General features: G+C 41.9%; 2 protein-coding genes across 10 annotated transcripts in view; one reads left to right on the top strand and one right to left on the bottom strand.

The window, feature by feature from the left end:
• RHBDL3 (rhomboid like 3) overlaps positions 1-20,916 on the top strand; it is a 50,695-nt gene extending 29,779 nt beyond the window's left edge. For all 8 annotated transcript variants that reach the window (XM_090121947.1, XM_090121943.1, XM_090121941.1 and 5 more), the window contains 7 exons: positions 82-240; positions 7,853-8,077; positions 8,801-8,949; positions 12,370-12,482; positions 14,763-14,863; positions 15,806-15,866; positions 16,578-20,916. In XM_090121947.1, the coding sequence (XP_089978073.1) occupies positions 7,853-8,077; positions 8,801-8,949; positions 12,370-12,482; positions 14,763-14,863; positions 15,806-15,866; positions 16,578-16,849 (921 nt within the window). In that variant the 5' untranslated portion in view covers positions 82-240 and the 3' untranslated portion in view covers positions 16,850-20,916. The remainder of the gene's footprint in view (positions 1-81; positions 241-7,852; positions 8,078-8,800; positions 8,950-12,369; positions 12,483-14,762; positions 14,864-15,805; positions 15,867-16,577) is intronic.
• Positions 20,917-21,003: 87 nt separating this feature from the next.
• On the bottom strand, positions 21,004-27,601 carry C20H17orf75 (chromosome 20 C17orf75 homolog). 2 transcript variants are annotated; one of them, XM_031598776.2, is made up of 10 exons: positions 27,133-27,601; positions 26,850-26,912; positions 26,489-26,614; positions 26,143-26,283; positions 25,877-25,934; positions 25,142-25,261; positions 24,709-24,773; positions 24,454-24,590; positions 23,901-24,004; positions 21,004-23,758 (listed from the first exon to the last, which is right to left on the bottom strand). In XM_031598776.2, exons 1-10 carry the CDS (start codon positions 27,267-27,269, stop codon positions 23,549-23,551), a joined length of 1,161 nt encoding a protein of 386 aa, XP_031454636.2. In that variant the 5' UTR covers positions 27,270-27,601; the 3' UTR covers positions 21,004-23,548. The 2 variants fall into 2 exon arrangements, with proteins under 2 accessions (XP_031454636.2, XP_031454637.2); XM_031598777.2 differs by having other exon boundaries at positions 25,142-25,258.
• Positions 27,602-27,622: the final 21 nt, after the last annotated feature.

The raw sequence follows: 27,622 nt of genomic DNA, 5'->3' as shown, positions 1-27,622 counted from the left end.
AGCACATAAAGAATACATAGGAGGTCAGAGTTTTATGTAACATGGAATGGTTAATCCTGATGCTTTCCCTTACTATTCCAGTTTGATCCTGACAACACCGGCTACATCAGCACAGAGAAGTTTCGTTCCCTTCTCCAGAGACACGGCTCAGAGCTGGACCCCCACAAGCTGGAGGTCCTCTTGGCCCTGGCAGACAGCAACTCGGAGGGGAGGATCTGCTACCAGGACTTCGTCAACCTGGTGAGTGCTCTGGCTGGCAGGGCACAGCTGTCATGGATCCAGGTTACAGACTAAATCAAGCAGTGGTCAGTATGAGGATGAAATTATGGTGATATAATGATGTAAAATAAATCCACTGGATCTAACTAAAGTGTCTTAGCCCCTGCATGTGTTTATGTATACAGGAAAATAAATGAAGAAATTATCAAATAGATGGCAGTGAGTTTGAGGTTTCCCTCAGCTCCAGCTTAATAACGTGTGGTCAGTTGTGTATTTATAGTAACAGCTGCTTGTTCTACTGTTTGGTATATTCAAAATACCACGTAAGCATTAGCAGCACAGCACTTAGGTGGTGGGAAGAGGTATCTTCTGAGTTATTTTACAGAAATGATGGCCCAAGGCCAGCCAGTGTGTTGGCAGCAGGCTCACGAGTAAAGCTGGGCTTTTTTCTCTCTCCTTACTCCACAGAGCTCAGGGCTGTGCAAGCTAATGAGAGGTAGGTGGGAGGTGAAAGACATGGGCAGCAGCATTCTCCTTCTTTGGGAAATGGGAGACAGTAACAGTCCACATCCACCTGAAGTGATTTCTGCAGAATGGCAAATTTCCTTCACTCTATTGAATGTCTCCTGTAAAGAAGCCATTGATTTTCTATCATCAGCTTCTCTATCCTCTTCATCTGCATTTTTTGCCCTTGCTAATCAATAGGTAAAGCAAATGCCAGAACGTTACTTACAAGTGGCATCTCTTTTCTCTCTCTTCCTTCAGTTGCTATTGATTTCCAACATCTAAAACTTTTAGGGCTGCTTCTTTCCCCAGTTTTCTGGTGCAAAACCTTCCTTGTGAACTTCCCAATGGAAAGCAACACCACAGCTGAAGCAGACAGAAATGATACTGCGAAATTGGTGGAGCAGCCCTGATTCCCTTTATAGCTGTCAGTCTTGGTACAGGCAATGATGTGTAGTGGGGTTAAGTACACGCTTTGTGCTTGATAATGATCAGCCATCTTTGTTCCTTGCTGAGGATCAAATCTCTAAGATGTCATTAATGATATCAGATAGGGTTCATTTTGGCCTAGTGACTGTAATAGGAAGTAGAGGTTGAGTTGTTGTTTCTTTCCAATAAGTAACCAATAGACTTTAATGAGATTTTAAACTGACCTAAGAAACTCAGAACTAGTAGCTGTGTCATCATTAAAATATATGTTGTCTTAGAGTTTTGCAGCTACTTCTGTCTGAGAATGTGATGTTTTGTTGTTGCTTCTGTGTGTATGTTTTTGGCCGTTGCTCTGTAGACCTTCTGCTGGCCAAGTGTGCTGCTAAAAGAGGACTTTAAGGCAACTTCTCTGACTGAAGAGTTTTCCTTTTGCAGATAACTTGGAGCGCACCCTTACTGTCAGTTGTTGCCAAATGAAAAGTTCACATAATTTGTGTCGGTAAAAGAACTTTTCTGCAAACTCTCAACATGCTGTTTTATCTTAACAGAGTGAAGGTGGGGCAATATCCCCAGCTGGACACAGAATTTAATAGGCAGTAGCCAGTCATATCAGAAGGATCTGTTCTGCAAGGTGCTGGATCCCTCCTGCTGTTCCCTCAGCTCTCTTTACCCTCTTGCTCAAGCTGCTGTCTACTTTTCCATTGCTTTTTAAGTCTTCAATTGTGGCTGCTTATAGCTGAAGACATTTGTCAGTATTGTATGGCTGAAGCCACTTACTCATTTCAGGCACTTTGGTGATAAAAGCAGAGCTTGGTCTGTCCCTTGTGAGGATTCTGTGTGTGCCTTTAGGTTTTTGTGGCTATCCTTTCTGCTTTGAAAGGAAAGTAACTCTAGCTCCTTGCAGTTCCAGTGCTTGTAATGGTAGCAGTTTTACTTGGGGGTACTTCCTCCAACTTGGCTTGAGCTGAAATGAGAAGAAAGAGGGGAAAAAGAATTGTTGCTAGGAAAAGAAAAACTTTTAACATTGAATTTTCTCTTCTGGCTTTGTTAGTGTGTATGTGATAGCATCAGGAGGGCTTTCTTATCTTCGTGGAGGTGAGCTTTTAAGAAGTTATATATTGTATTATTTCCCCCAGATAATAGGAAGTCGAGAGAGGTCCTTTAAATTTTTTTTTTCGAATGGTGCTTAGAATTACTTCATAGTACAGTCATAGAACAGCTATAAATTCCACTTCTAGTGTCTTTCCTTGTCCTTTACTGAATCAGCTGACAACTTGCACTGAAGGCTTAGCTGAACAATGCTTTGCAGAAACTGCATATAATTATTACCTGAGTCACTGGGAAAATGAGCAATAAACCCTAAATCTCTGATTCTCAGGGGAATCTTCAGTAAGACAAAAGTCTGCCTAAATGAGTATCTCCTCTTCCTGCTAAGTTCTTGTTCACTTTCTAGTGAGTTTTTAAGCTCTCTATTGCAAAATAATTCCAGTCTTCAATTCTAGTGGCCTTGTCTGATGAGAATATAACTATAAACACTAAACACTGTTGCTAACCTGAAAAGTCCTGTTACAGGAAAAACTGCAGGTTTTGTATCTCCTTCTCAGCTTCTTTGTGCTTCCCATTAGCTGCACAATTGAAGCAGAGCAAATACTGTGACAAACATCAAGATGACTACCTCTGACCTCAGGTTTTCCTTCAGTGTCCAGTGGGGCATCCATTTAAGTGATTTCTCTGCTCTTGATTCACACTGTCCTGACTGAAACTATAGGGTTCTTGAGTTCTTATCCTGGCCTTAGTTCAGAGATATAATAAATATTTAATTTTAAAAAGGTTTGAAAATCTCTTACTTCTCTATTTGATCTAATATTACGCTATGCTAAGTAAGAAGGATGTTTTCTTAATAGACAGATGGTTCTGCAAATTAATGGTCATCTGATTGTGTCCCTGTCCATCTCTTACCTCCCAGTGTGTCAAAGCCCTTACTGAGGTGCAAGTACTCCATGGAGTACATCCAGGAACCAGATACCTTCCTCACAAATGTACCTCATGCTACCTTTGTGGTATTTTCCTTCCCATTTTGGAGGAAAGTGAGTGTTGTATCACTTGTAGCACTCCAAGAGCCACATGCATCTCCTGAGGGGAGAAAAGATATCAGATGGTCAGGTGAGTATCTTGAAACTGAATAACTGGCATGGAAGAGCTGCTTTTGGAATCTGTTCTGCTTATGCATTGATCTGAGTCCATTAGGTACTGGCTGCATGTAGCAGCAGAAGAGAGCACTTTCTTCCAAGTGAACTCGTATGGCAAATAATTACTATGCCAGTTGAAGTGAAACTTAGCACAGAAATTTCCATCATCCTTAGCCATATTCCTCAGCTGTTTCCAATCACATGTGTTTGAAACTTGAGAAACACGATGTCAACTTAAATGGTGATTTTAATTGTGTATATATCTAACGTACGTAAGTGAATGGGAAATATTATAAAGGTATTTTAAAATAAAAATGCTTCAGAAAATAAAACCTGGATTCACTTCAGATGCAGAATCCTTCCTAGGACCAGTGAAAAAAATGGAATGTGTGTCAGGGTTTTGAGGTTTCAAAGCTTGCTGCATTTTTACAAAACACAACACTTTTTGAAAGAGTAAGTTAGTCTTCTGCAAGTTCTCCTGTGCTTAACCTGGAAATACAAACATAGTTTATCTTTTCTAATGGAAGAGCTGGAAGCCTGGGATGGGCAAAACGTTGAGCAGGGAATACTCCTGCAGTAACAGTGATAATTTATTTGGCTTCCCCTGCCTCTGACTTTCCATGAATCCTCAGAGGAAACCACTGCTTGGTCAGAGAAAATCAGGATGTTGTTTCCTCTAGTTTCCATTTGATACTTTTTGGGAAGGGAGAGTGCTACCAGGTTGATGCAGAGGATATGAACATCTGTGACAGATGAACTTAACGCTGAGCTATGTGTTTTGGGCAAAGCAGTCTTTAACCACATTAGCATTTTAGAGAACTGAGTAGTGGGGAAAGGAAATAAATGTGAATCTTGAAAGCAGAATTGATTGGAAAAGCTGCATTTGTAAGTAAAGTGGGTTATAAAACTAGAGCTGACAGAGGCTTTTAAAAAGCATGTGCTCATTTCTGATTTTACTCTTCTGTCACTTGGAGGATCAGAGCTGGAGTGCTGAATGCCTTGCCTTGTCATGGTCTTGGATGTGTTTAAAAATAGCTGTAGACCAACCTCAAAGATACCAATACCTGGTGGGCAGAAGTCCATGGTTTTCTAAGCCTCATGAATAGGACTGAATAAAACCCATAAAGAGGGTATGGTGCCCCACACAAACTGTGTAACTGAGGGTGGGGAAATACTGTATGATTTGGCTATTAATTATCATACTCTTGTGCTGCAGCAGCAACAGCGGTACAGATAGCCAAGAAACCCAGAGAAATTGATCTGCTAGTGGGAACAACCAGATTCTGTTGCACATTGTAGATTATCTGAGATTGATTCTAGGCTAATATGTCCTGAACAGAAGCAAGACTTTGTACTCCTATGAAGTTTCCACTGTCCCACACCAGGCTCTAGGGACTCATCCTAATTTTTAACAGTTTAAATATGGAAAACAGATTCATGTCTAAGTGGGCAAAAAATTATCCTTCCTATCAGCTGCATCAAAGACACCCTTTGAGCAGAGCTAAGCCTTCTTTTGTTTTGGTATGTTAATACCAAGGGCAGAGATGGCAGAGTATGGTTACAGGTCATGTCAAACTGGCTGTTTTGCAAGAGAAATTTTTCTTTGCATAATAACTATTTGCAGGCATGAAAGACAAAGGGAATGTGCTGTTTCCTCTCTCCTGATTCCCTATATACTATTTTCTCTACCCATCTGCCTGCAACTTTAATATCATGCTCATTAAAGAAATCCCACATCAATTGTATGAAGAGAAGTGGGGTGGGCTACCCTGAGCTTCTGGGCTTGTAATAACATGCAGACCAACAATGGGCTAGTGTTCTTACAGCTGATGATTAAATACTTGGCTCATAAATACCAATATTATGTAATTCCAAAATTAAGTCAGCAAATTGTGACCATATGGGAGACTCTGGGAAGATGTGGATATTTTAAAGTCAGTCTGTGGAACAGAATAGGCTTCTTATCAAGAGTTGGTGAGAGCAGCGGTAGTGAGATAATCCTCTGTCTTTTCCTTGTGCCTTGGTTTCTCATCACCTAGCTTGAGATTAAAAGCATGATCCTAAGGCCTATGGAGTTAGATGAGTAGGGCCAAGACTGTTGTGTTTGCTTGAGGCCCAGCACTCAGCTGTGCTGCCTCTTGGGAGCTCCTTTCCCTGTTGGCATGGTGGTCAATGGGTGCAAGTGGAGGCCGGCAGGATGTGCTTTTACTGAGAGGCCTAATTTTAACAAGTCACTCATATCTTAAGGATTGTGGCGCTTTTGAGCATGTGTTTCTGATACTCTGTGTCCCTGCCTAATTTGGGTGTAAAACCATGCCAAGGGAACCTGGCCTTCTTCCCATAGCCTTTGCTCAGAAGGAGATCTGACAATTTTTTTTTGTATGTGTTTCTGCCTGAGGTGGCAGGAGGTTTAGCTAGATCTCTTAAGGGCTCTGAAGAGTTAGTTGCAATTACCAAAGGCTTTTAATTTTCTAGATAAATTGAAACCTGGCTCCTACTGACACAGCACCTGCTGTTGTTGGTAGACACAGGGAATCTCTTTCTTACTCACTGCCAGTTATGTTCCCTCTGAGGAGCATGGTGTGAGTTGTAATCTGGGAAGAATACACTTGGTGCTGGATTTTTTCATACGCTTTGCAAGACTGCAACAATTCAAGACTTGCTCCATTTCATTTGCAGGCAGTTTTGTCATTGCCTGTTTGCTAAGAGCTGGTGAATTGAATTCCCAGCACACCCCCTGTCTAGCCACCTAAGAAGTTGGTTTCAAATGTCTTCTTCATCTCTAAACACTCTGATCCTATTGCCTCATGTCTAAATTAGCCATGAGTGTCGTTGATGTGATGCATCTGTTCTGTTGTTTGGACAGGATACCAGTTGGACAATACCTTATGATGCACAGAAGTAACCTTGTTTGTGTTTGAGGCATGCAAGGTCTTTCTTCAGCAGTCACGTTTGTTCCCCACAGAGCTGCCAGCATGTTGCCCAAGGATTTCCCTTTCTGTTGTAATATCAACATCTACTGTTCTCCCATCATTACCAGTTAAAATAACTCTTAGTGTTTTATCATCCAGATGTGACCAGAAACAACCGAGATGGAACACCTTGTAAAAATGATCGAGTGTGAGAACAGGTAGTTGAAAGAACAAAGCTACAGCTGTTTTTCATCATTCTGTAGAGGAAATCATTGTCATAAGCTTCCATTTTATCATGTAGACAGTCCTGTGTTTTATTTCCCTGTCTTGGAAGAGAAAGGTAAAACTACTGTACAGAAGGGCTTGAAGTCAGTGCAGCCTACTAATCAGAGAAGCTTTGCAACCTGGATTCTTCCACTGACTCTAATCTATGGCCTTGGACAGGTCACTTAGCAATGTGAGGTCCAGCTGCTCACCTCCTCTGAAGAGCCAGACTTCATTTGTCTGAGATGTGACATCCACAGTGATCCTGCAATATCCTTCTCTTGTCTAAAGCACAAAGGCCTTTCTCTTCTGCATGGTTATTACATTGAGGAATGCCTTCAAGATCACCCAGATGAATTCTCACTGCTCTGACTAGTGTTGGTGTTCTTTGGGCAACATTAGCAGTAATACAGAACAGGAAGCATAGTTAGAAGTTTTATCTTGTTAAGCCTTCTCTACCAAATGTTCAGCCAGTCCAGACAGTGACTGTGGTGCAGTAGGTTTGTTTGACATCAGGGCTAATTAGCAATTAAGCGAATTTTGGAGCAAGCACTTTCAGACCAGATTTTTTTTTTTCCTCCCAGGCAGGCTAGCATAAAATTCCATCTGCCTCATTTGCAAATTCAATTGCTTTAATTATGCATCCAAACTGGGAAAGTGTATACTCAAAAGATCGTTAATTCTGTGCACTTCTCGTGATAATGCAGTACAAATTGGCCATATCCTCTGAAGTCTGCACCTTCTCAAAATCTGCCTGCTCTAACTTATTAGAAAATGGATCCTTTCTTCCTGCAAGTTTACGAGCAGCTAAGACAGCCTGCTCACCACTTTAGTGTATGTTCTGTTGGTATTGCTCATTGTAGTTGTTTTGGTTTTAGATGAGGGGACAGTTTTCCTTGAGCAGAGCTAAACTTTGCCAACAAGGATCAGAACATAAAGGTTCGATGCTGTGAATGTACCTTCTGCTGAATTCAATAAATTTCCTGCCCCTGTTGATGAAAGGTACAGGGAAGTTCAGGACATCAGGGGAAGCCAAGGGAAGGAGGCTGGTGAATGGGCTGGAGAGGTCAGCTGGGTACATCAGCAGCCTCAGCTCTGCTTTGCCAGTGTTCTACCCGACCTCATTTATTGGCCCCAAAATAGTAAGTTCTGTAACTGTTTTTTCTTGCACCCTGTGTAGGTCACCTTGTGATCAGACTGAGGCTTGGTTCCTACAGCTCAAGCCTGATGGTGATTCACCATGGGTCTGGTGCTGCCAAATTGGTACTAATCTCCCCGAAGGCTGAGCCAGGCCTTCCGTTGTCCTCATGGTTTCCTGTTTTTCTATTTACACAGATGAGCAACAAAAGGTCGAATAGTTTCCGCCAAGCCATCCTTCAGGGCAACAGGAGGCTGTGCAGCAAGGCACTGCTGGAGGAAACGGGGCTGAGCCTGTCACAGAGGCTGATCCGACACGTTGCATATGAGACCCTGCCACGAGAGATAGACCGCAAGTGGTACTATGACAGCTATACCTGCTGCCCTCCACCCTGGTTCATGATTACAATCACCATCGTAGAGGCAAGTACCTTATTTAATGCCCTGATTTGAGGAACTCACCTCACACTGCCAAGATTGTGCTGTGGGCTGAACAAAGGCTGGAGGACGGGTCTGGATCCAGAACAAAAATCGTGGGACTGGTGTGGATCCAGACAAGGACAAGCATGAGGCTGAAATGGCTCTTCTAACTTACCTATGTGTATATGTAAATAGAGGCTGTGTTCTGTCTGTCTTCAGGTGTGGTTATTAGTCATTGAAGCAACTTGTATATGAAACTACGAATTTGGGAAAGTAAAACTAAATTTTTTGAAAAGTGAAAATCTGGATAAGGGATAATTCAAACTATAGAATTAGACTCTTATATGGTTACCTCTGCTCTTTGAATGGGGTGAAAATGGAGGGAACAGAACTGGATTAGAAATTCTGACCTGCTCATTTCTTGCTCACAGAAGAGCTTTGTACAGTGGTTAAGTAAGGCATTGGAATAAACAGAGAAGGATATCCTATGGCACTCTGAGAGTGCTGAGCTCCTCTAACTTGGTGACTGACCTGTAATAGAAAGCCACATAGAAAGTTAGGCTGATGTGTTTCAGTTCCTCAGAACAGGGAACTTTCATGCTGTATGGCTGTCAGGTGGTAGAAAAAATTGTTTTTCAGTTGATTTCCTTTCATGATTTCGAGTTGCAAAGTGCTTTTCAGTGAGAGAAGGCATTTGCTAACCAAGGAATCTTCCTGCTCTTCTAGGTTGCCTTTTTTCTTTACAATGGAGTGGTGCTAGACAGATTTGTGCTGCAAGTCACCCATCCCTTATACCTGAAAAATGCATTACTTTACCATCCTCAACTCCGTGCTCAGGCTTGGAGGTACCTAACCTACATATTCATGCATGCAGGGTGAGTACTTACAAACCGCAGAGATTTTCCAGAGGCAGTTCAGGTTCCTCAGAGAGTGGGAGGAGAAAAGTGACTGAATCAACTCAGAAATCACTTGGAAAAAAAATGGAAAACACACAAACAAAATCAACCCTAAATTATGTATTAAAATCTGAAGCTGTTGTGGAGTGTTGGGCAATGAGAGGCAAACCTTCACAGCTGTTTAAAGGGAGGAAACAATGCAAGGAACCTAATAGATGCTGCTCCTGTCCTTGTAGTTTTGGGATCGCACCAACCTCTTAGTATGCACTTTCCTGTACGTGCTTCCTAAAACTGACCTAAAGCTGAAGCCCATTGTCTGTCTAGAGGAGCTGTGCAAGTGAGGTATTGAGTCTGAAAAGATGCTAGACTGGTATTTAAGAACTACGTATTACATTTTTGCTAGACTTTCTTGTTAAGGTTGGAGAATTCAATGAAATTTCCCATGCCTATTCAATGTCATCGCTTAGTAATGCTGTCTCTTCTGTAGGGACTGAGATAATGCCTAGAAATCTGAGACAAAGCTGAACTCCCATTTTGTACGAACTGTACTAACAGCAGTGTGTTCCTTAAGAGCTGACAGTCTCATCTGGACAGATGGACAGAGACTAGTCCATCTAATGCAAAATAAAGGCGCACAGTAAGATATATTGTCCTTCATCCCATGGGAAGTATGTAGCAGAATGAAGAGAATGCAAGGTATGGGGATTCTAATTCTGTGCTTGTGGGCTGTGCTGGTCCTCTCAGGATTCAGAGAGACTTAATTATGTGATGTTTGTGATGCCATGGTGATGAGTGAGTGTCACAGAAAAGTTCACCTCTGTACAATGCACTCTACCCCCCACAATGTGCTTTCTCAGATCATTATCCTTACACGTTCCTGGCAGATAATTGCAATTTTCTTTAATTCTGTCATTGAAGAATCAGAGCAACAAGCTTTTTAACAGTGGTTCATAATTTGAAACTGAATAAAGATCCTTTGTTCTTAAATAGAAAGCTTATATTCCCATCAATCAATGCTCTCCTTTAAAAGGCCAAAAAGATCAAGCAGATCTTTTCCTTTTTCCACCAGGAAGCTGATGTCCCTTCTCTGCCATGGAATTCCAACCTGTGTGTAACTGCCCATGAGCTTAAGATGTGCCCCAGATTTCTGAATAAAAATCATGGTTGGAACAGAGCAGACTCAACCCAGGGAGAGTAGAAAAAAAATTTATAAAGGAAACTTCTAAATGTTGTGACATCTATACTCTGCATTCTAAATTCCTCCAGTAAATTTGTGTACAGAGGCATCAGTCTACAAGTGCAGACTGTTGCGCTTAAATGTGGGGCTGGTTATGTAAAATGAGAATTAGAAAAGTGAGGAAAACTGGGCTTGTAGAAAAGAAGGAACACAATTTTAACTCACACAAACTAATTTGTATCTGATTTTCATTCTGTTTCTGTTGCAGTTCTACTGTTTCACTTTTATAACCACAGATTGCTCTGGAATTCGTTTAAGAGGAGCACCTGCACAATTATAATTTTGCAGCACTTAAATATTTCCCTGTGTCCCCTGTGGCATTCTTTCCTATCTGTGCAAAGTTGCCCTAACCTGTAGCAGGCAATGCCCTGGCATTCTCCACACTTACTGTCTGAAAAATACATTAGCTTTACTTCACACCTGTGGCTGGCTTTGCCACGAGCAGTGGTGAAATTGTTGTGCAAAAGTCTCATTGCTTTTGTGATGGATTCCAAATTCTATAGCTGTTGTAGCCTTCAAAACAGTGATGAGTCCTCCTGGAATAATAAACCCCGTGACTTATTTGCAGTATCTGGAGTTAGGCTAAAACTGCTCATTTATTGCTAACACATACATGTAAATCTCCTTTCATATCAAGAGGGTGGATAAATCTTAGAAAGGTAATAATGTTTGTACTGGAAGTCCATCACTCTCTTGTTTTTCAAAGGGGAGGTTAAGACAATGTCATGGGGTTTATTGTTGTCCTGTTTCCAGCTGAGTCTTTAAGATGGTAATATGGACTGTTGCTTAATTTAGTGCACTTGGTCTGTGCACTACAGTCAGAAGGTGTCCAAAAAGCCAGCAGTTGCTAAGGCTTGGCTGGCTGTTTCTCTAGGAAGATCCCAAAAATGCATAGACTTTGTGATGGTCCTGGTGCAGGGAGCTTTGTCGAGAGCTGAAAAGCCAGGCAAAGTTGTAAATTCTGCCCTTTGCTTTCATGGAAAGCTGACGTTGATTATCTGAGACCCACACATTTGTAACACTGCCATAACTAATGACTTGCATTGATTCTCAGTCCCGTTTGTTTGGTCCCAGGGAAGGAGAAAGTCTTTAATAAATCAGTGAAATTGTCATTTCAAGAATGACGCATTCAGCACCAGCAAAGGCTAATTATATTTTATGGGTGCTTATTGACTATGGAGCCTTCAATGCCATTAGCATGATGGGGAGGAAGAGTGAATGGGATCGCTCCTGCAAAGTCTTTTAAGAACAGCTGTGATTCGGGGCAGTCACTTTCGAGTTGAGGATAAACTTTGCTGAGCCCATACAAAAGCTGCCTTTGAAAAATAAGACCCAGTGCTTTGTGTGAAAATGTCAGGCACCGCCTCGTGACACTGGCTGCCAGCTGAAGCTTCTTTCCTCCCCATGTAAAAGGGCATTTGGGTGCTTTGACTCCTTTCTGTGATCTCTGTTTGACCTTTACTCATTGTTCCTAATTTAATTCCCAAGTTCTGTGAACAACCAGGATCAGAATGAGCGCCAGAATACACCCATGCCCAATGGCTTCGAGAGCAGCATGATCAACATACTTGGTTACTTTCCATAATTCCCAGTGATGGTGAATTATGGTGCTGAGCATCCCGTGTACAGAGAGAAATTAAGTGATAACAAACCCATTAAGATATCTGGAAAGGTCATTTTTCTGCGGTGTCATTTCTAGCAGCTTTTTCTGGTCCAACTTCAAATTCTCCTTCATGAGACAGTTCTATCATTAGTGCATTTTATCATCAGCATTTTTTTTCTGATGTGTATGGGAAATTGCTATGGTAACATGAAGAAAGTCCAAAACAGTGAAAATTCATAGAACTTAAATGAAGTATTGCTGGGTCTGGCTGCGAGCAATCCGTTTCTTGTATAAAATATGACATAAATTCACAGTGCATTAGCTACTTTGTACTTTTTCCCACAGAAGGTGCTAGTATTGTGAATTGTGTGTTGAGGGTGTGCCGTGGTGTCATTTAAATCTACCTGCTTTGTAAGCAGTCAGTCCTGGTGTTACAATCTCCCTTCACGAAACAGCTATCTGATGCTGCTATCTGGTCTCCTTCTGAGATATCTCTGTCACAAGGGAGAAGGGAGACAGAGTTAGAAAAGAATACAACTGTTGTTTTTCTTCACTGCAGGATAGAACACCTTGGACTCAATGTTGTCCTTCAGCTCTTGGTTGGGGTTCCCCTGGAAATGGTGCATGGAGCAGCGAGGATCAGCTTTGTGTACGTTGCTGGAGTTGTGGCAGGTAGGTTACACCTCTGCGTGTTCTAGACAGAGAGGCATCTGGAAGTAGTCTGGGATGACTTTTGCAAAGAAGAAATGGTTTGTGACATTTGTATGTAGGAGAAGAGCAGTCTGATCGCGTTTGAAATTGATTTGGAGGCTGAAATAGGAAACACGCTGCTTGATATGTTCCTAACTATCCATAGGCTCTGTGTTTAGGACACTTGTGGCCCCACTGTACATTCCTTGCAACCTATAAAAGGCTAACAGAAAGGTAGCATCACAGGCTTCCATGATTCTCCTGCATGAAGAACCTTTGTTCCATCCCACCCTGCCCCCAGGTCCTGCGCCAGCTCTTCCATTTGTCCTGCACTGACTGGTTTCTACAGCCTAAGAAAGAAGTATTTGGTTGTATGTTGTGATCAGTGCAAAGGAATCTGGAAATTAACTTGATCGTGAAGCTATAGGTTTTGATTGATGTTTAGTTTGTGCTGTACTGCTTTTATTTATGTTTGGAATTTCCAGCACTTTGGAGGTGATGAAAGTGAGCTGACAATAGATCAACATCTAATTAAAACAGGAGGAGAGCATGAGAACAACAGAGAGCTTCACAGTGGAACTCGGAACAAAGAATTGACTGCCTTAGTTCAAGATTTATGTAATGGGGAAAAAAATCACCATAATTTTATTTTTTCAATAATGAGCAGATAAAATCATTGTAAGATAGACTGCATTCCTGGAAGAGGCTGTGAAAAGAATAATTGGAGTAGGGCACAGGACAAGGCATGGTACAAATAGCATGCTCATTAATGCAGAGAGAGAATTGAGCAGACCAACTCTGGTGTTCCTTGCCTATTATTTTAATAAGCATTATAGCAGTTCCCAGTCTGCAATTTTCCAGGCATGAACTTTTCTACATACATCAGTCTACAAAGTCATGGGGCTTAATTTGTGTACGTACACACTGCACATCTGTGCCAGGTAAGCAAAGCAAACAAGCACTGAACCTGCTACGATTGAGCCCAGGTAAGCACTGCAAGTTGATGGCAGGCAAAATTCTCAGTGCAGGTTGGAACTATAAATGTGGTTGGACAACCCCAGACAAAGAAGCATTCCATAATACCTTTATCTCTTTTTGTTGGTAGTCAGTTATTAAATGTGCTTTGTTCTTTGACGTATGTCAGGAGATGGAGGAAGGAGAGTGCATTTGCTGAGGATGTGGCAATATAAAGATAATGCAGCTCCTAGACAATCAGGAATAAATTGTAAAATGTGGACACATGCTGCAGTAGCCACTCCCTACTTTTATGTTTTTCTCAATTGTCTGGCTTTGATAAAAGGATATGTGAAAATGCAGATGGAGAGATGCAGTTAAGTGCTTGGGTCCTGCACTGAGTGCATGGATTCTGATTACTCCTTTCTTAACTTCTGATTAACATGTCCCTTAATGGCACTGTTTAAGAGCTGAGAAGTTTCAGGTCCCTATGGTGAAGAAGGGAGCTATAAGCTAGTGGAACCTCAGCTCTTTTTTGACCAGAATCACCTAGACAATTAGCCAAGAAGTCTATTGGAAGATTCTGCGCTACTGATGACTCTCTCCAGAATAGTCATTGTGATTTTTTCCCCATTTCTGCTCATCACAAACGTCTTCATTATCCCTGCTTTGTGGCACAAGGTCTGCCATTGTCTCTCTTCATCTTTTCAGTTACCTCTAAAGTTTGCTATATAGGAGCTTTGAGCAGATCCAGGTCTCTAATTGGGATAAAGAGAAGCAGTGTCTATGTTTGAAAGTATTTCTATTAGCAGTACCTTTATGTGATCAAACTGACATTTTGCCATCTCATGATGACTGCTTTCATTCAGGTTATTTTTAGGAGGCTTTACTCTGCAGTTTTATAAGTAACAGGCTGAGCATTGATCAAAGTCCTGGGTTTAAGCGATCAGTCCCCAGTCCTTTTCAGTTTGCAAATATTTATCTTGTCAGTACAAGAACAACTTCTGTTTTATCCTTTGGTGAGCAACAGGATGAAGACACTTGTCCATCTTCCTTGTTTTTTTTTTTTTAAGCAGAGTGTATATATACTTTTTGCAGCATAGGTTCAAAGATGCATTGCTCCTTCGTGCTGGCTTGTAGTCTTTTTAAGTAGGTACAAAAGAATTGGATTCATTTCTCTTTTTCCCCCTTCCTTTTATTTATCTCTATATTGTTGACCTGTAGCAGATTATGTAGAAATAGTGGTTATAGTAGAAAAGTGATTTTATTTGGCTGGTAATTTTGACAAACCCTTGTTCTAATTCCCAGGGTCCCTGGCAGTGTCAGTAGCTGATATGACTGCACCTGTGGTTGGCTCCTCTGGAGGTGTGTATGCGCTTGTCTCGGCTCACTTGGCCAATATAGTCATGGTGAGTACCAGAATGACTTTCTAACCCCTTTGAAAGTAAGTGAATCCACCTAGATCTGGGATTGGAAAGAGGGCCTGACCAACCTGTTGGTCATTCAGACTTGCTCAATAGTGTCACCCCAGTAGCCTGGTCCTAGAATGGAAATATTACACTATAGTAGGTGGTGCATCAATGACTAACAGTTTGTAAGGTGAATCCAAAGATGCTGTTAATTCAATACTTATTGGTATATTTGAAGCTATCAGTTCTTTTTGAATGGATTGAAAACTGTTTGGAAGAAGGAGCTGACTATATCTAAAAAATTGCAGAGCTGTTTTTGTCTGCAGTGTGTCATATCATGTTAGGAAGTACCTAAAGAAATTTTTTATTTGTTGGATTCTTTGTAGAAGAATCCCCTTTCATAAAACTCAAACTGACACTGAATTCTGGTCATAATAACGTTGCTATCTTTTAGCTATTTCATCTCATGAAGTACTTCATAAAGGTCAGTGAATATAAGCACTGTAATTTCTGGAAGATCTAGAAACAACAGCTCCTCCAGAGTCCTTAGAAGGGCTGTGGCAAAGCCCAGCATGTCTGCCTGTGCAACCTCTGAGCTTACCACTGGACAGCAATGGTTTTGCTGAGAATGCTGTTTTTTGAATGGCTCAGATTTCTGTGTGGTGGTACAGGAATGTGCATCTATCCTTTGCTAGCAGTGTCAGAGCAGAACAACCATAAGAATAATGGTAATTTAGCTCCCAGTGGGATCTGTGTGAGCTGTGATAATGTGAGCTGGATGCAGCAAAGACAGAGGGTTTGATATATGTGCTCTGGAAAACACGTGCATATGTTATGGTACTTTTATCAAGCCTAAAAGATGCTCTTCCAGTACAGATTTGAATGTAAAATCCCCTCAGGTCTCCATGCAGCATCACTTTGTTTTCCTTGTCTCTTTTCCAGAATTGGTCTGGAATGAAGTGCCAATTCAAACTGTTGCGTATGGCTGTTGCCTTGATCTGTAGTAAGTATCCTGCAGTACCTGGTATACATGCAATCCTATCTCATTTGTCTTTGTCCTAAGGGTTTGTGCTGATACAGGGAGTTCTGACTTTGCAGCAGTTTTGGTAAGAACTTGCAGCTGGAACTTCCGCATGCAGAAGTCACATCACTCTCAAATGCCGATTTTGGTTTTCAGCATAAGCAGTTTTAAATGAGGATTTGAGCATCTGTAGCATGTGGAACTGTGAAGATCTGGGATTTAAGCATCTCCTCTTTGAATTCACAAACAAACAATACTTTCATAATGCTCGTGTTTAGGCTTCCTGGAGCACTTGCTGTGTGGGGTGCCAACACCACTGTACATACATCAGTGAATTATCTTCCAGATACATCCCCAGGGTGCCCTGATGGGAGAAACTGGGTTGTGTATTATCAACAGAAAATAGTCTTCAAAGTCTAATACTTTTTTTCCTTATTTTTGATATGAACTTTGAAAGGGAAATGCTCCCTTGCCTGTCTACTCTCACAAGCCCAGACCACTGGGGAGATCTCATCTCCATATGCCTTACATAACCATGGCTTCCTAGCCTCCCTGTGCTCACTATAGCTCACAAGGCAGTTTCTTTTTCACTCTTTCTGCCTCTTCAGAGGAGTAGGTAGTGCTGCCTTGCAAGGTGCACTTGAGAAGGGATAGACTTAAGCTATTAATTTCTTTTTTTCCTTTTTGTTCCAGTGAGTTTTGAATTTGGAAGAGCTGTGTGGCTGCGATTCCACCCCTCTGCCTACCCTCCATGCCCACACCCCAGCTTCATGGCTCACCTGGGAGGGGTGATGGTTGGAATCACCCTCGGTGTCATTATCTTGAGGAACTATGAGCAGAGACTCCAAGATCAGACTTTATGGTGGATCTTCCTTTCTATTTATCTAATCTTTGTGTTGTTTGCCATCTTCTGGAACATTTTTGCCTACAGCCTGTTGGATTTGAAGCTACCTCCCCCTCCTTGAATGCACAGGACAGGAGACTCTGGAGAGCAGAAGCAGTCTGCCAGCTGCATTATACGAGTCAGGATGGAGGATCTATTTTTATATTTAACTTAGGGGAGGATGATTATTTTGAATGCAACTGTTTGTGGAAGAAGATGCTTAAAGATCTCACAAGTGAATGGACTGATCAGTTTGTTATTAAATCTAGCAGGTACTGTAATGCTGGCTGGCCTGGGCCCTGCAGTTTCTTCACTGCTAGGGGCTCCATTGGGCACCTTGAACCTGGACATTTATCACGTGGTTTGTTAGCACACATCAGTATTCTGTATGGGATATTTGCATTTTCCTGGTCAGTGCTGGAATTACAGCCAGTTGTTGAATGAATCTCCTCAATATTACTAGACACAAGATGGGAAAAAGAGCAGTCAGTTACTAACTAGAGACTTGCATGACACTCCCAAGGCAGACTTGGTTTGGTTTCTACAGATATATTTGACTGTTCAGCCATACCAGTGCCACTGTCTAATTACTTGAATGGTTCCTTAAAAATTTAAGCCTTTGGTAGAACTTGTTTTATGCACCTTTCAAAGGGATCAGCAGAACTTTATCACCCAAAGTGATGGAGACTGGTCTTTCAACTACAGGTCAAATGAAATTGCACTATAAACCTTGGAAACTCTTTAGCGTGATGTGGATACCTGGCTAGAGGTGAACTTACCATGCATGTTTTACTTGATTTATACTTTTTTCCCCAGCCTGTTGTGACTGCAGCTTGTGGCTGGGGTTTCTTTTTGAGGGATGGAGGAAAGGAAGGCAAATGTTCAGTTTTGATTTTGTCAGTTGACAATGGGGTTTTCTTCTCACTTTATTTGGGGCTGTGTTGATTTAACATCTGGCCTGCAGTGATGTCCAAGCAGGATCTCAACTCTTCCAACAGGCTCCAGCTTTAGAGCCATCCAGTCTGTTTGAAGCCAACTTTGTCCACTGAAAGTAGTGGAGTTAAATCAGGGTGTATGTCTGGCTTCCTCCTGAAGTGGAAAGGAGTGTTACAGTGAACACTGTGAAGTTCATAAAACTGGTTTTCAACTGGCTGCTAAAATCTGAGGATGGCAAGTCTTTCTGAGGCAATGGAAGTTCAGAGAAAGCAACAGTCAGTTGCAGTGGTGTCTTTTTGCTTGTCGTAGGTCAAACCCAGATTTTAGTAATCTGGTTTGAAACACGATGTGTGCTGCCTGTGTGAACCTGGGGGACCAGACTGCAGGGTGTGTGTCTATGTAAGGTGCATATTCAGTTTTGCTTCTCACTTTGGAGTGCTGCCAAACTATAGCTGAGGAACTTTGATGCCTTCCTTTTCTCTCCCCTTTGCCCACCTAATTTGGTACCTTGGATAAAGCAGAAATGGGAGCCTTTGTAGACTAGCTCCTTTTTTCCTTTTTCTTTGCAACTTGGTGCCCAGTCACCACCAGCCCTCTGTGGCACATCTTGTGGGCAGTGCAGCAGCTGGATTTTCTCTGTGGCAAAGTGTTTTTGTATCATAGGCTTTATTCTCTCAGTTGTGTAATTGGTGCTGCCAGATGAAACTGCAGACTGGTGGGAGCCTGTATTTCTAGAGGGGACGTTCCCAAGAAATCATCTACTGTAGTTCTCTTATCTGCCTTTATAGGAGAAATCTCTCCAGAAGGTAGAAGTTCTGCTCCTCTGGTATCTGCTAGTAAAAATCCTGTTGCCTCAGGGAAAGAGAAGGAGGAGAAGGAAAAGTGTCTCTGCAGCTGGGAATAAGCCTTATCTGCAAAAGAACCAAGTTTTGCTATGTTTGTGCACAGAAATGCAATCTCAGAGGGCACCTTTCTGCATGACTGGCATGTTTGTGGGCCCTCAGATTGAGGGACAAGGGTCAGAGCTCTATTCTGTCTGAAGAAACGGGCTCATTCCCTTTGCTATTTCATCTCAGCAGATTGGGTCCAGGTCAGAGCAGTCACAAAACTTTACGTGCATTGCTTCAGGTCAGGAGCTGGTCAGTGAGTTCCACGCTGATGGAGATTGTCTCCCTGGAGAGCCATAGACAAGCAGGAGGGGGGAACTAGAATGCAGAGAAAAGCATAGCTAATGCCATTCTTTCTTCACCTATTGTTAAGCCTTTCTGAATACAGATGCCTTTAAACCAGAGGTGAGCAGGAAATGGAAACTGCCAGATGGGAGCTGCACAGAACAGTCCAGGTGCCCTTCTTTGGTCCTTCATCCATAAATGAACATAGTGAACACGAAGTAATTTTTTTAAAAAACCTCTCACTGAACTTGTGACTTGTTCATCTTTCTGACTTCCATTCCTGTGTTCCCATCTGCTGTCTGAGCAAATCTGAAGCAGCCCTGGGGATCAGAAAGGTCAGACTTGAGCAGTACTAGAGTTTTGTGGGCGAGGAAATGAAAGCCTTTTTCATTCCTGCTCTGCAGAGCTGAAATATCTCCCCATGTGTAGAGCAGATCATATGCAGAGCCTGTTCTCTATTAAGAATATCAGCTTATGGAGTCAGGAGCATTGTGAAGTGCTAAAGTTTTTATAATTATGTTTATATCACTAAAATTATATTGTGAAAACTTGTTATATTTTTACAGAGTATCAGGAAAGCCAGTTATGATGTTTTTTAATGCACCCAGAAGTGCCACCGTGCTGCAGTGCCAGAGAGCCAACAGCAAACAGGCTTTGCTTTTACCTCCAGATGTCCTTGATGCTGCTGGCTTATGGCAGAGCTCTAATGTTCTCCATCCTGCTCACTTGTGGTTCCAGCTGATCGCAGTGGCAGTGTGTTCCTGAAGGAGCCATCTGCCGACGACTGGTTTTGGTGATCGCTTCGGTTTTATTCCGGATGCTGCCAAGGTTTTGCATTGGTCGGATAAAAAGATTAAAAAGTGAGTCTTTTATATGAATGTGCAGCGCCAGAACGGCAGACGAGGACTGTTAGCAGTGCGCAGATTCGAGATAACGCGTGTTGGAGGAGTTCATTTTATGCCCGCGTCCTTGAGCGAGGACACAGCACAGGCAGAGCAGCCGTTCTGTGCGGGACTTCGCGGACAGGCAGCACCGCAGGGCGGTTGTGCAGCTCCTTCAGGGACACCTGCCGGCCGCACCGACACAGCGCAGAGCCGAGCTGAGCCCTGGGCTCGGCACATCCGAGCTGGGAGCAGCAGCTCGGACAGCTGCGGCAATGGTGGAAGACAACCTGGTAGAGCAAAGCCCATGCGGCTTGCAGACTGCGCCTGTTATTCCTCCATGCTTGGATGCAGCTGGAGATTAATTTTGCACACATCAGTAATAACAGGAGGAGGAAGGAGAGGATGGGTGGGAGCAGCGCTTACCAGAAACCATCACTGAATGAGGTTGAGAGGAGTAAAAATGCTGATGGATTCACTTTTGCTAAGTTTCTAAGCCAACACCTTGTCTTTTTTTCCCCCCATCAGTCAGTGGGGCAGCTTGGCACTGCTGTGGCACATCGCGTTTCTACACTCCTTGCTCTTTTAGCAGAAGGAAGTATCTTATCAGCAGGGACAGGGGAGGGTGGAGAAGTTATTGTCTGAAGCTGCTGGACTAGACATAAAGCTTAAGGATTCCGTGTCCCAAGACCTTGCTTCTGCTGAGTTACACCGCCCTTGTTTTTTAAATCAATTATATAGCTTCAGTTTGAACTGGGTGTGAAGGATGGAATCTGACACATTTAGAGCTGATACAAAAATAACAGTTATCTGCTGACCTTATGTGGCAGCTGCTGTTTCGTGCCAACATTTAGTCTTACAGGATCACAGATAGGGTCTTCACACATCAGTGAGTAAAAAAAAACTTGAGTCTGTGTAACTGCAGACTTTAAGTTCAGCTCAACTGCTTTGGAAACCCCACTGGCTTTACCTGAAGTGGAACTGGAAAACACGAATGCAGTTCAACACCAGCAACCTCTGGAGGCAAACCAGGATCCAGAGAACAAAAACACCTCTGGGATTTTAGCCTCTCTGAGTATCACTGCTGTTCTGTTTCCTTTATAGTAGGGGCTGCTTCCCACTGCTCTGTAATGTGACTCAAACACCCCTCCTGCGGTCACTGATGCTGAGAGCTGGTTGTAAAGGAAAGCAGTGCATTTTGCAGCTCTGTAAAGGAAGAACTGCACTAAAGCCAGAAACCAAGTTCGTTCAAAGGTAAATGTACTTTTAATGTCATCATTAATCAACAGCACTTAATTGGAAAAAGTTTTCTAATGAGATATTCCTGAAATGCCAGTAGTAGTAGTTCAGAAAATTTATGTTTTGGGGCACTTGACAATAGAGAGCACAAAATATTCCCCGGGCCTGATTTAAGTAGCAACAACTTTAATTTCTAATGAGCTTAATAGATATGTTAGTCACTGTCTCCTGACTCCCCCAGTGTCTCATTAGTTGGCAAATAAAGCTAGTTACTCAGCTTTTCTTTTGCTTACACTACTAATCCTAACACCATATCCAAACGTTAAACACAAAGCACTAAACAATGTAATTTTCTGCCTTAAAATACTGAACAAATGATACTTTCCCGTTAAGGGCTAGTAAAACAAAATGATATTTGCAAGGTAATACACTATGGTATGTTTCCAAATATTTTTGTATTGTGTACATTCTGTATATTTTTGTTGTAACAATATTATTTGAGCGCAGAATCCATTAAATTTTTGTTGGTGGATTTTTTTCCCCCCTATTAAATAGAGCTGTCTTCCATCACATGCCAAAAATCTTCCACAGGTAGTTTTGTAAGTTTGTCTACAATTACAGTATTTAACCAAAGGGCAGTTGGTTGTGAGATCTGAGATGTCATCTTCTAATAATGACATCAATAATTCATCTTTATGTTTCTAAAGCTGTCTGATAAAGGGGAAAGTGAATTGCTGCTTTATTTCTCCATGAGTTAAACAATGACACAGACATAGCTTCTGACTGGCATTTGAAGACACATCTTGTCCCACATGTAACAGCTGAGGCTCTATAGCAGCAGTGACCTCAGAACTGAGGGGAATAAAGACCAATTACATCAGACTGCTTAAAACTTTTCATTGGGATGGAAGGTTTGCAGATTAACTGCACATTTCAGCATCTTCTAAACATGTGTGCTTCTTCCTCAGCTTTTCATAGTTGATTGCTGGAGACAGTTGTGTGTCATACCTTCCAGGCATGTATCCAACTAAACTAGCTGCTTCTGTGTAGTTATTAGGCTTTTTGTTTCTTCTTTTCTATTTAAAACATATTTTTTACTAGGATTATGCCAGCAACACCTGCAAACTCATGACTTAGCACTACCAGGTGTTATTTCAATGTGTGTATTTCTGGCCATCTTGAGTTTAGTAGTCTGGTGACTGGAACGGCAAAGCCACCATAATGCTGATAGAAGCAGAATGATGTTAAAGGCTGCAGAAAGCAGGGTATTATGTTTTTCATAATGCCAGCACCTTCAATACTAGCAAAATTCAGCAACTATCAACAGAAAAAGCTGTAACTGCAATTGTCCACATATAATAGAGTACAAATTCACTGAAACTGATACTGAGCACCACATTGCCTTGGAGAGAAGCCCAAACAAGTAAGCTAAGTTTTACAGATGAAAGATAAAAAAAAATTCCTGGGTTTTAAAGTAGTATGTGATCATTGATCAAGTTAGGCATTCAAATGCCCTCTGCTGCAACTGAAAGTAGTAGGGAGTTTCGCTTATATCAGATTGCAGAAATAATCCTCACTACAGGCTCACCCAGAGACCTGGTTAGTTTTAATTTCAACTGTCAACAAAGATATTCTTCAAGTACTCTGCTGTCTAAATGTCCTATGATGTGAACAAGAATTAATTGCTAAAATACAAGGAAGTGTTTTCAATTCTGAATAATTAATTTGGACAGTTAGTTTATTTCAATTTAAGAAGAAGCTTTTATGAAGTTAATACTGAATCTAGAAAATCTTCACGATTCATTTTTCACTACATACAATTATTTTTAATTTTACAAAAGGGATACTAGGAATGTACAAAGATCCTGGTCACAAAAATATAAACAAATAAATTGGATTCATAATTTAGTCTGGGAATTTAACATGCCTGACCAGCATATATATGGACAGAAGCACATACAAATTGAGTCCTAGAACCCTGCTCAGGCTTCCTATCTCCTGTCGATAAATAAGTTGTTTCTTCAATAACAGAAGAGCAAAGTGCTGCTTTGAAAGTAGAATGTAGAAACTAGCTACAGACTTTTTATATTCCCTCACATGAACAAATATGAACTCATTTACTATCTATTTTATCTAAATGTTTGTGCTTCTTTTTCTACTAAAACAAGTAAATGGATCTAAATTATTATACATGGTAATTTTAAATATACTTAAAATATTTAAAATCTTCTCTTTTTCATACCAACACTGTACAAAAAAAAAAAAAACAAACAAAAAAGCAACCCATAAATGTAATGATTTTTTCACAAGATGAACACATCAGTTGCAGAACGTTGAGCATTGAAAATAGTGTTTTTTAAGATCTGATATTTACACATTAAAAAAAGCTGTTTTTCTCTCTATAGGGAGAAAAGGAGCTGAAATTGCAACTTAGGTTTGACTCAGGTAATGCTTTTAAAAGTAAAATTTCTGCAATAGTGAAACTAAGCTGCACAGAAGAAATTAATGATTTATACAATACTCTCCAACAACTGTAGAATAATTAAGATAATTTTAAGCCACTGCTGTTTCTCTCATGAATTCCTCAAGGACAGTCACTACGTTTCTGGCTTCTGGCATTTCTGCATGTTCTACTTTAACAATCTTCAAAAGGATGTCTCCACTGCCACAGTTCTTTAAGAACATGTAACACTTGAACAAGGCGTAGTGGTTCATTTCAGCCTGTCGAATAAACCTCTTCAGGTTGTTAATGTCCTGTATTGCCTGGAAAGACAGTTATAGAACATTTTCTTATCTTTGTACATGGAAAGGAAATATAATGTGGAAAACTGAAGGAAGAATAGAGACAAATGAATTGATGTAAAATTAAGTGAGTAATGTGTCTTTACCACACATTAACCATTACCTTCAATTTAAAGTTTTCCAAAATTTGCCGGAACAGAAATGGATTTCCACCTTCAGCACCATTTACAAAAGCATGCATCCAGTCCTCACAGAATCTGTTGCTTCCTGTTAAATGTTCAGGAACACAGAGAAGACATGAGCAAAAAGTAAACCAGATAAACAGCTGCATTCACCTTGTTTCATACAACTGATAATATCTGAGCCGGGAATTAAGTCTAAAGGAAAAAAATACACATGGAAAAGCAAACACAGCTACAGTGATTGCATGAAATTCTGCTGATTGTTGAATTCACAACTGTCAAAAATCCAATTGGGGGAAAAAAAAAAAAAAATCAGCTTCCCAGAAGTGTATACGTTATAGTTTCATAGTCTGCAAACTAGAACTGCTAAAACAAATTACTACCTGATAGGAAAAGCAGCATTTTAGTTTCCAACCAGAATTCAGACTACATGGGCATAAACCTACGAGCTGCCGAATATCCTCAAATATCTCTATCACCAAGGAGTCTCAGCAGCCCTGAGGAATACAAGGGTATTAACAGCTGTAATCTCACCTGCATTGTGCAGCTGAGGCTGGGCTCCAATACAGTCTACAACCATTGACTTGTGCTGTTCCTCAGTCATGGCAATGCACAAGGAGGTCATTGTGCCTTCCTGAACAAGGCCTTGGAGGCTGGCAGCTGCCAGAAACCTAACACAGAAACTACTGTGAGCTGCTGTTTCTCCATAGTTTCTGAATGAGCAGAAGAGGAAAGTATCACACACAAAAGCAGTTACTCACGGGTTCCTCTGTCTCAAAGCATCTTTACCTGCTAATGTCTTTTTCTGTTCTTTCATCTGCATTTTTCACTTCCACAGGAGTATAACTCAGTGCCTTAAAACAAACAAAGCTTAAAAGTTAGACACAATTTGTATATTACTTCTGTTGCTGTACTGTAGTTACTAGCAAGAAATACAAAGCATATTAATTTTGTTCTTTTCAGAGTAAGAGAAGAAGCCAAGGGAATATTCCACATTATAGACATTGCAGCTGACTTTGCATTCAGAATACACTGGTTATACTTAACTAGCTATTCCATCCAAAGTAAAAACGAACAACAATAAACAAATAACCAAAAATAACGCAGAAGATGTTTCTAATTTATACCTGTTTGAGAAAGAAAACATAGGAAACATTTTAAACATATTAGAGTCATGGAGATAGCTGCTGAACCTCTTTTAGTTAGTTAAGAATGCACATACAGCGTGTAACAAGAAGGCCAGTTTCTCCTGGAAGAGCTGTACTACTCTCTGAATTGGGCATATGGAATTCTCAAACCAGCTTCTTAAGTAGGGGTTAACACAAGTCTCCAACGTTTTCTGCTGTAAAACAATAAAACATGAAACCTTTTAGTCACAGACCTGATTTCTACACAATAATGTTAATAATCTATTCAACCTAAAATATTTAATGTCAAGTAGTTTTTCACTTCAAACCACGCTACATCAAAATAATGAGTTTGACATTTAAAGCTATGAAGGGAAAGAACTGTAATATATGATACAAAACATTGTATCACATTATGATGCATACTGAGCAAAGAGCATGCACCAGCAGACAAGATGAAACAGAAACATAAAACATACTGGTGACATGACCATCAGTAAAAATGCCTCCTTGCTGTTCAGAACTGGCAGGACTCTAGGTAGACACAGAGACCCTTCCTGTAGATTATTACATTTTCTTAGTCATTTTTCTCTTTGAAGCTAACTGCAAGTAACCTCTAAGAGATTTATGACGATTTATGACTGGCACAAAGAAATCCCTCTTTTTTTCCTCTTGACTTCTGTGGTTAACAGTACTCTAGACATTCACCGTGAAGCCAGTATCCATCTCTGAGTGTTTTCTATACACTAAATCTTCTGGTTTGCTTGAGTAATACATTTGTTTAATATGTCATTTTTACCACTTAACAAATATGAAAAGTTAGATCTTACCTCCAAGTCAAGGCTTAGCTTCAGACTTTGAACGTATTTGTCCAATTCAAGTCTGAAAGTATCTTCTTAAGGAAAATAAGAAGCATCAATTAAGATCCACATTTTGTGCTTTGAGTATGTGCTTGTTTTTGACATTTTCAGTTACATACATACTGGAACATATGCATAAGTGGGCTGATTTCAAGGTGAACATGGACAAAAAGAGAATATCATTTTTCCATCATCTCCCTCTCCATACAGATATGGAAAGATAAAGGTAAGGATATAGTTCCAGGCCTTTCTCTGAGCCACCTAGAAAACAGACTACATATTCTGGAGCACTGATTTCCGATTCCAGTGTTGCTGTTTCTAGAAGACTTTCTTGTTGGAAAAGACAGTAATAACACCCAACTTTGCATTCTGGTATACTGTGCAAGAAAGAAAAAAGTTGTTAAAGATATTACTATAAATTGATGTGGAAAGTTGTTCACACACAGCTGTTATTAACAGCAGCAATGGACGGGGAGCATGCAATCACAGTAAGTTTAAAGCTAGGTGATAGCAAGGTGTGCACTGCTACCAATGTTTCTTAGATCTTCTCATTCACAAGTAATTTTTAAAAGCATATCTTACCTCAAATCCACAGTTGCTACATTCCCCATCCCTTCAAAAACGGCTCCTTTGGCCAGGCGTTTAGCAATAAAACCACGCAGTTCGGTTTCTGCTTCAGCTGTTAAGTTTGTATCCAGCAAAGAGAGGCTTTAAAAAAGCAAGATGAAAGCATTAACAAATAACAAACGTTCTGTTTCTTCTGAAGAAGAGCAGAAGCGCCCGCATGCCGTCTCATGCTCTGGAAGGAGGAGCACTGTGGTTTCTCTCTGTGCTTTCGGGCCCATCAGTGCAGTCAGCAGTTTGCCCACCACAGCACAGCCTGTTGTGCTGCAGCAGGGCGTCCTGAGGGGACGGGGCGGAGCGGGGCGCGGACGCGCCGTACCTGAAGTCCCGGCCGGGAGGGCTGCCAGGCGCCGCGCCGCCATCCGCTCCTCGCCGCGAGGACCTGAGGGCAAGGAACTCTTAGCACACCTTTGTTTGCAGGCAGAACGGCCGCTAGGAAAAGGTACGGCCCGAGGGTGATATAGAGCAGGAAATCAGAATATTACAGGAGAAAAAAAAAAAACACCAAACACAACGTCTTTACGGAAAGGTGAAAATAAAAGCAGAATCGAGCGGCTGGCAGCGCGCAGGGCCCGGGAACGTCCGCCCGCGAGGCCGCTCACCTGCGGCTCCGGTAGCCGTACAGGCTGTGGTAGGTGCTGCCGTGCCGCTCCGGCCGCCGCTCGTCTCCCGCACCGCCGCCGCCCTCCTCGCTGCTCTCCAGCTCCCGCTCATCGCCGTCCGGCAGCGCCGTCAGCATCCCGCCGCCCGGCCGCGCCGCGACACCCCGCAGCCCCGCTCCCCGCCCCGAGGGCCGGGCAGGCTGCGCCTCAGCGCCTCCCGCGGCCGTGCGGTGCGCGCCGTGAGGGCGATGATGCGGAGCCCGCAGCTCAGGGGCGGACCGGATCTGGCAGCGCGCGGTACCCGAGCGTAGAACTGAAAGAGCGTGTGAGCAAAGCGAGACGGCTTGCGCAGCTGCAGCCGCTGCTCATGTGATTTATTGAAAGACGCAATGGATGTTACGGAATCCGCGCCGCCTCGCAAACCCGCAGCCCGGCCCCAAGGCTGACACAAAATGGCGGCTCCCGCCCACAGGCATGCCGGGACGGAGCC

Source organism: Phasianus colchicus, chromosome 20, assembly GCF_987193195.1.
Source record: "Phasianus colchicus chromosome 20, bPhaCol1.hap1.1, whole genome shotgun sequence".
Taxonomy (NCBI): Eukaryota; Metazoa; Chordata; class Aves; order Galliformes; family Phasianidae; genus Phasianus; species Phasianus colchicus.
The sequence above is the reverse complement of the archived record's forward strand: the minus strand, read 5'-3'. Positions and strand labels throughout refer to the sequence as shown.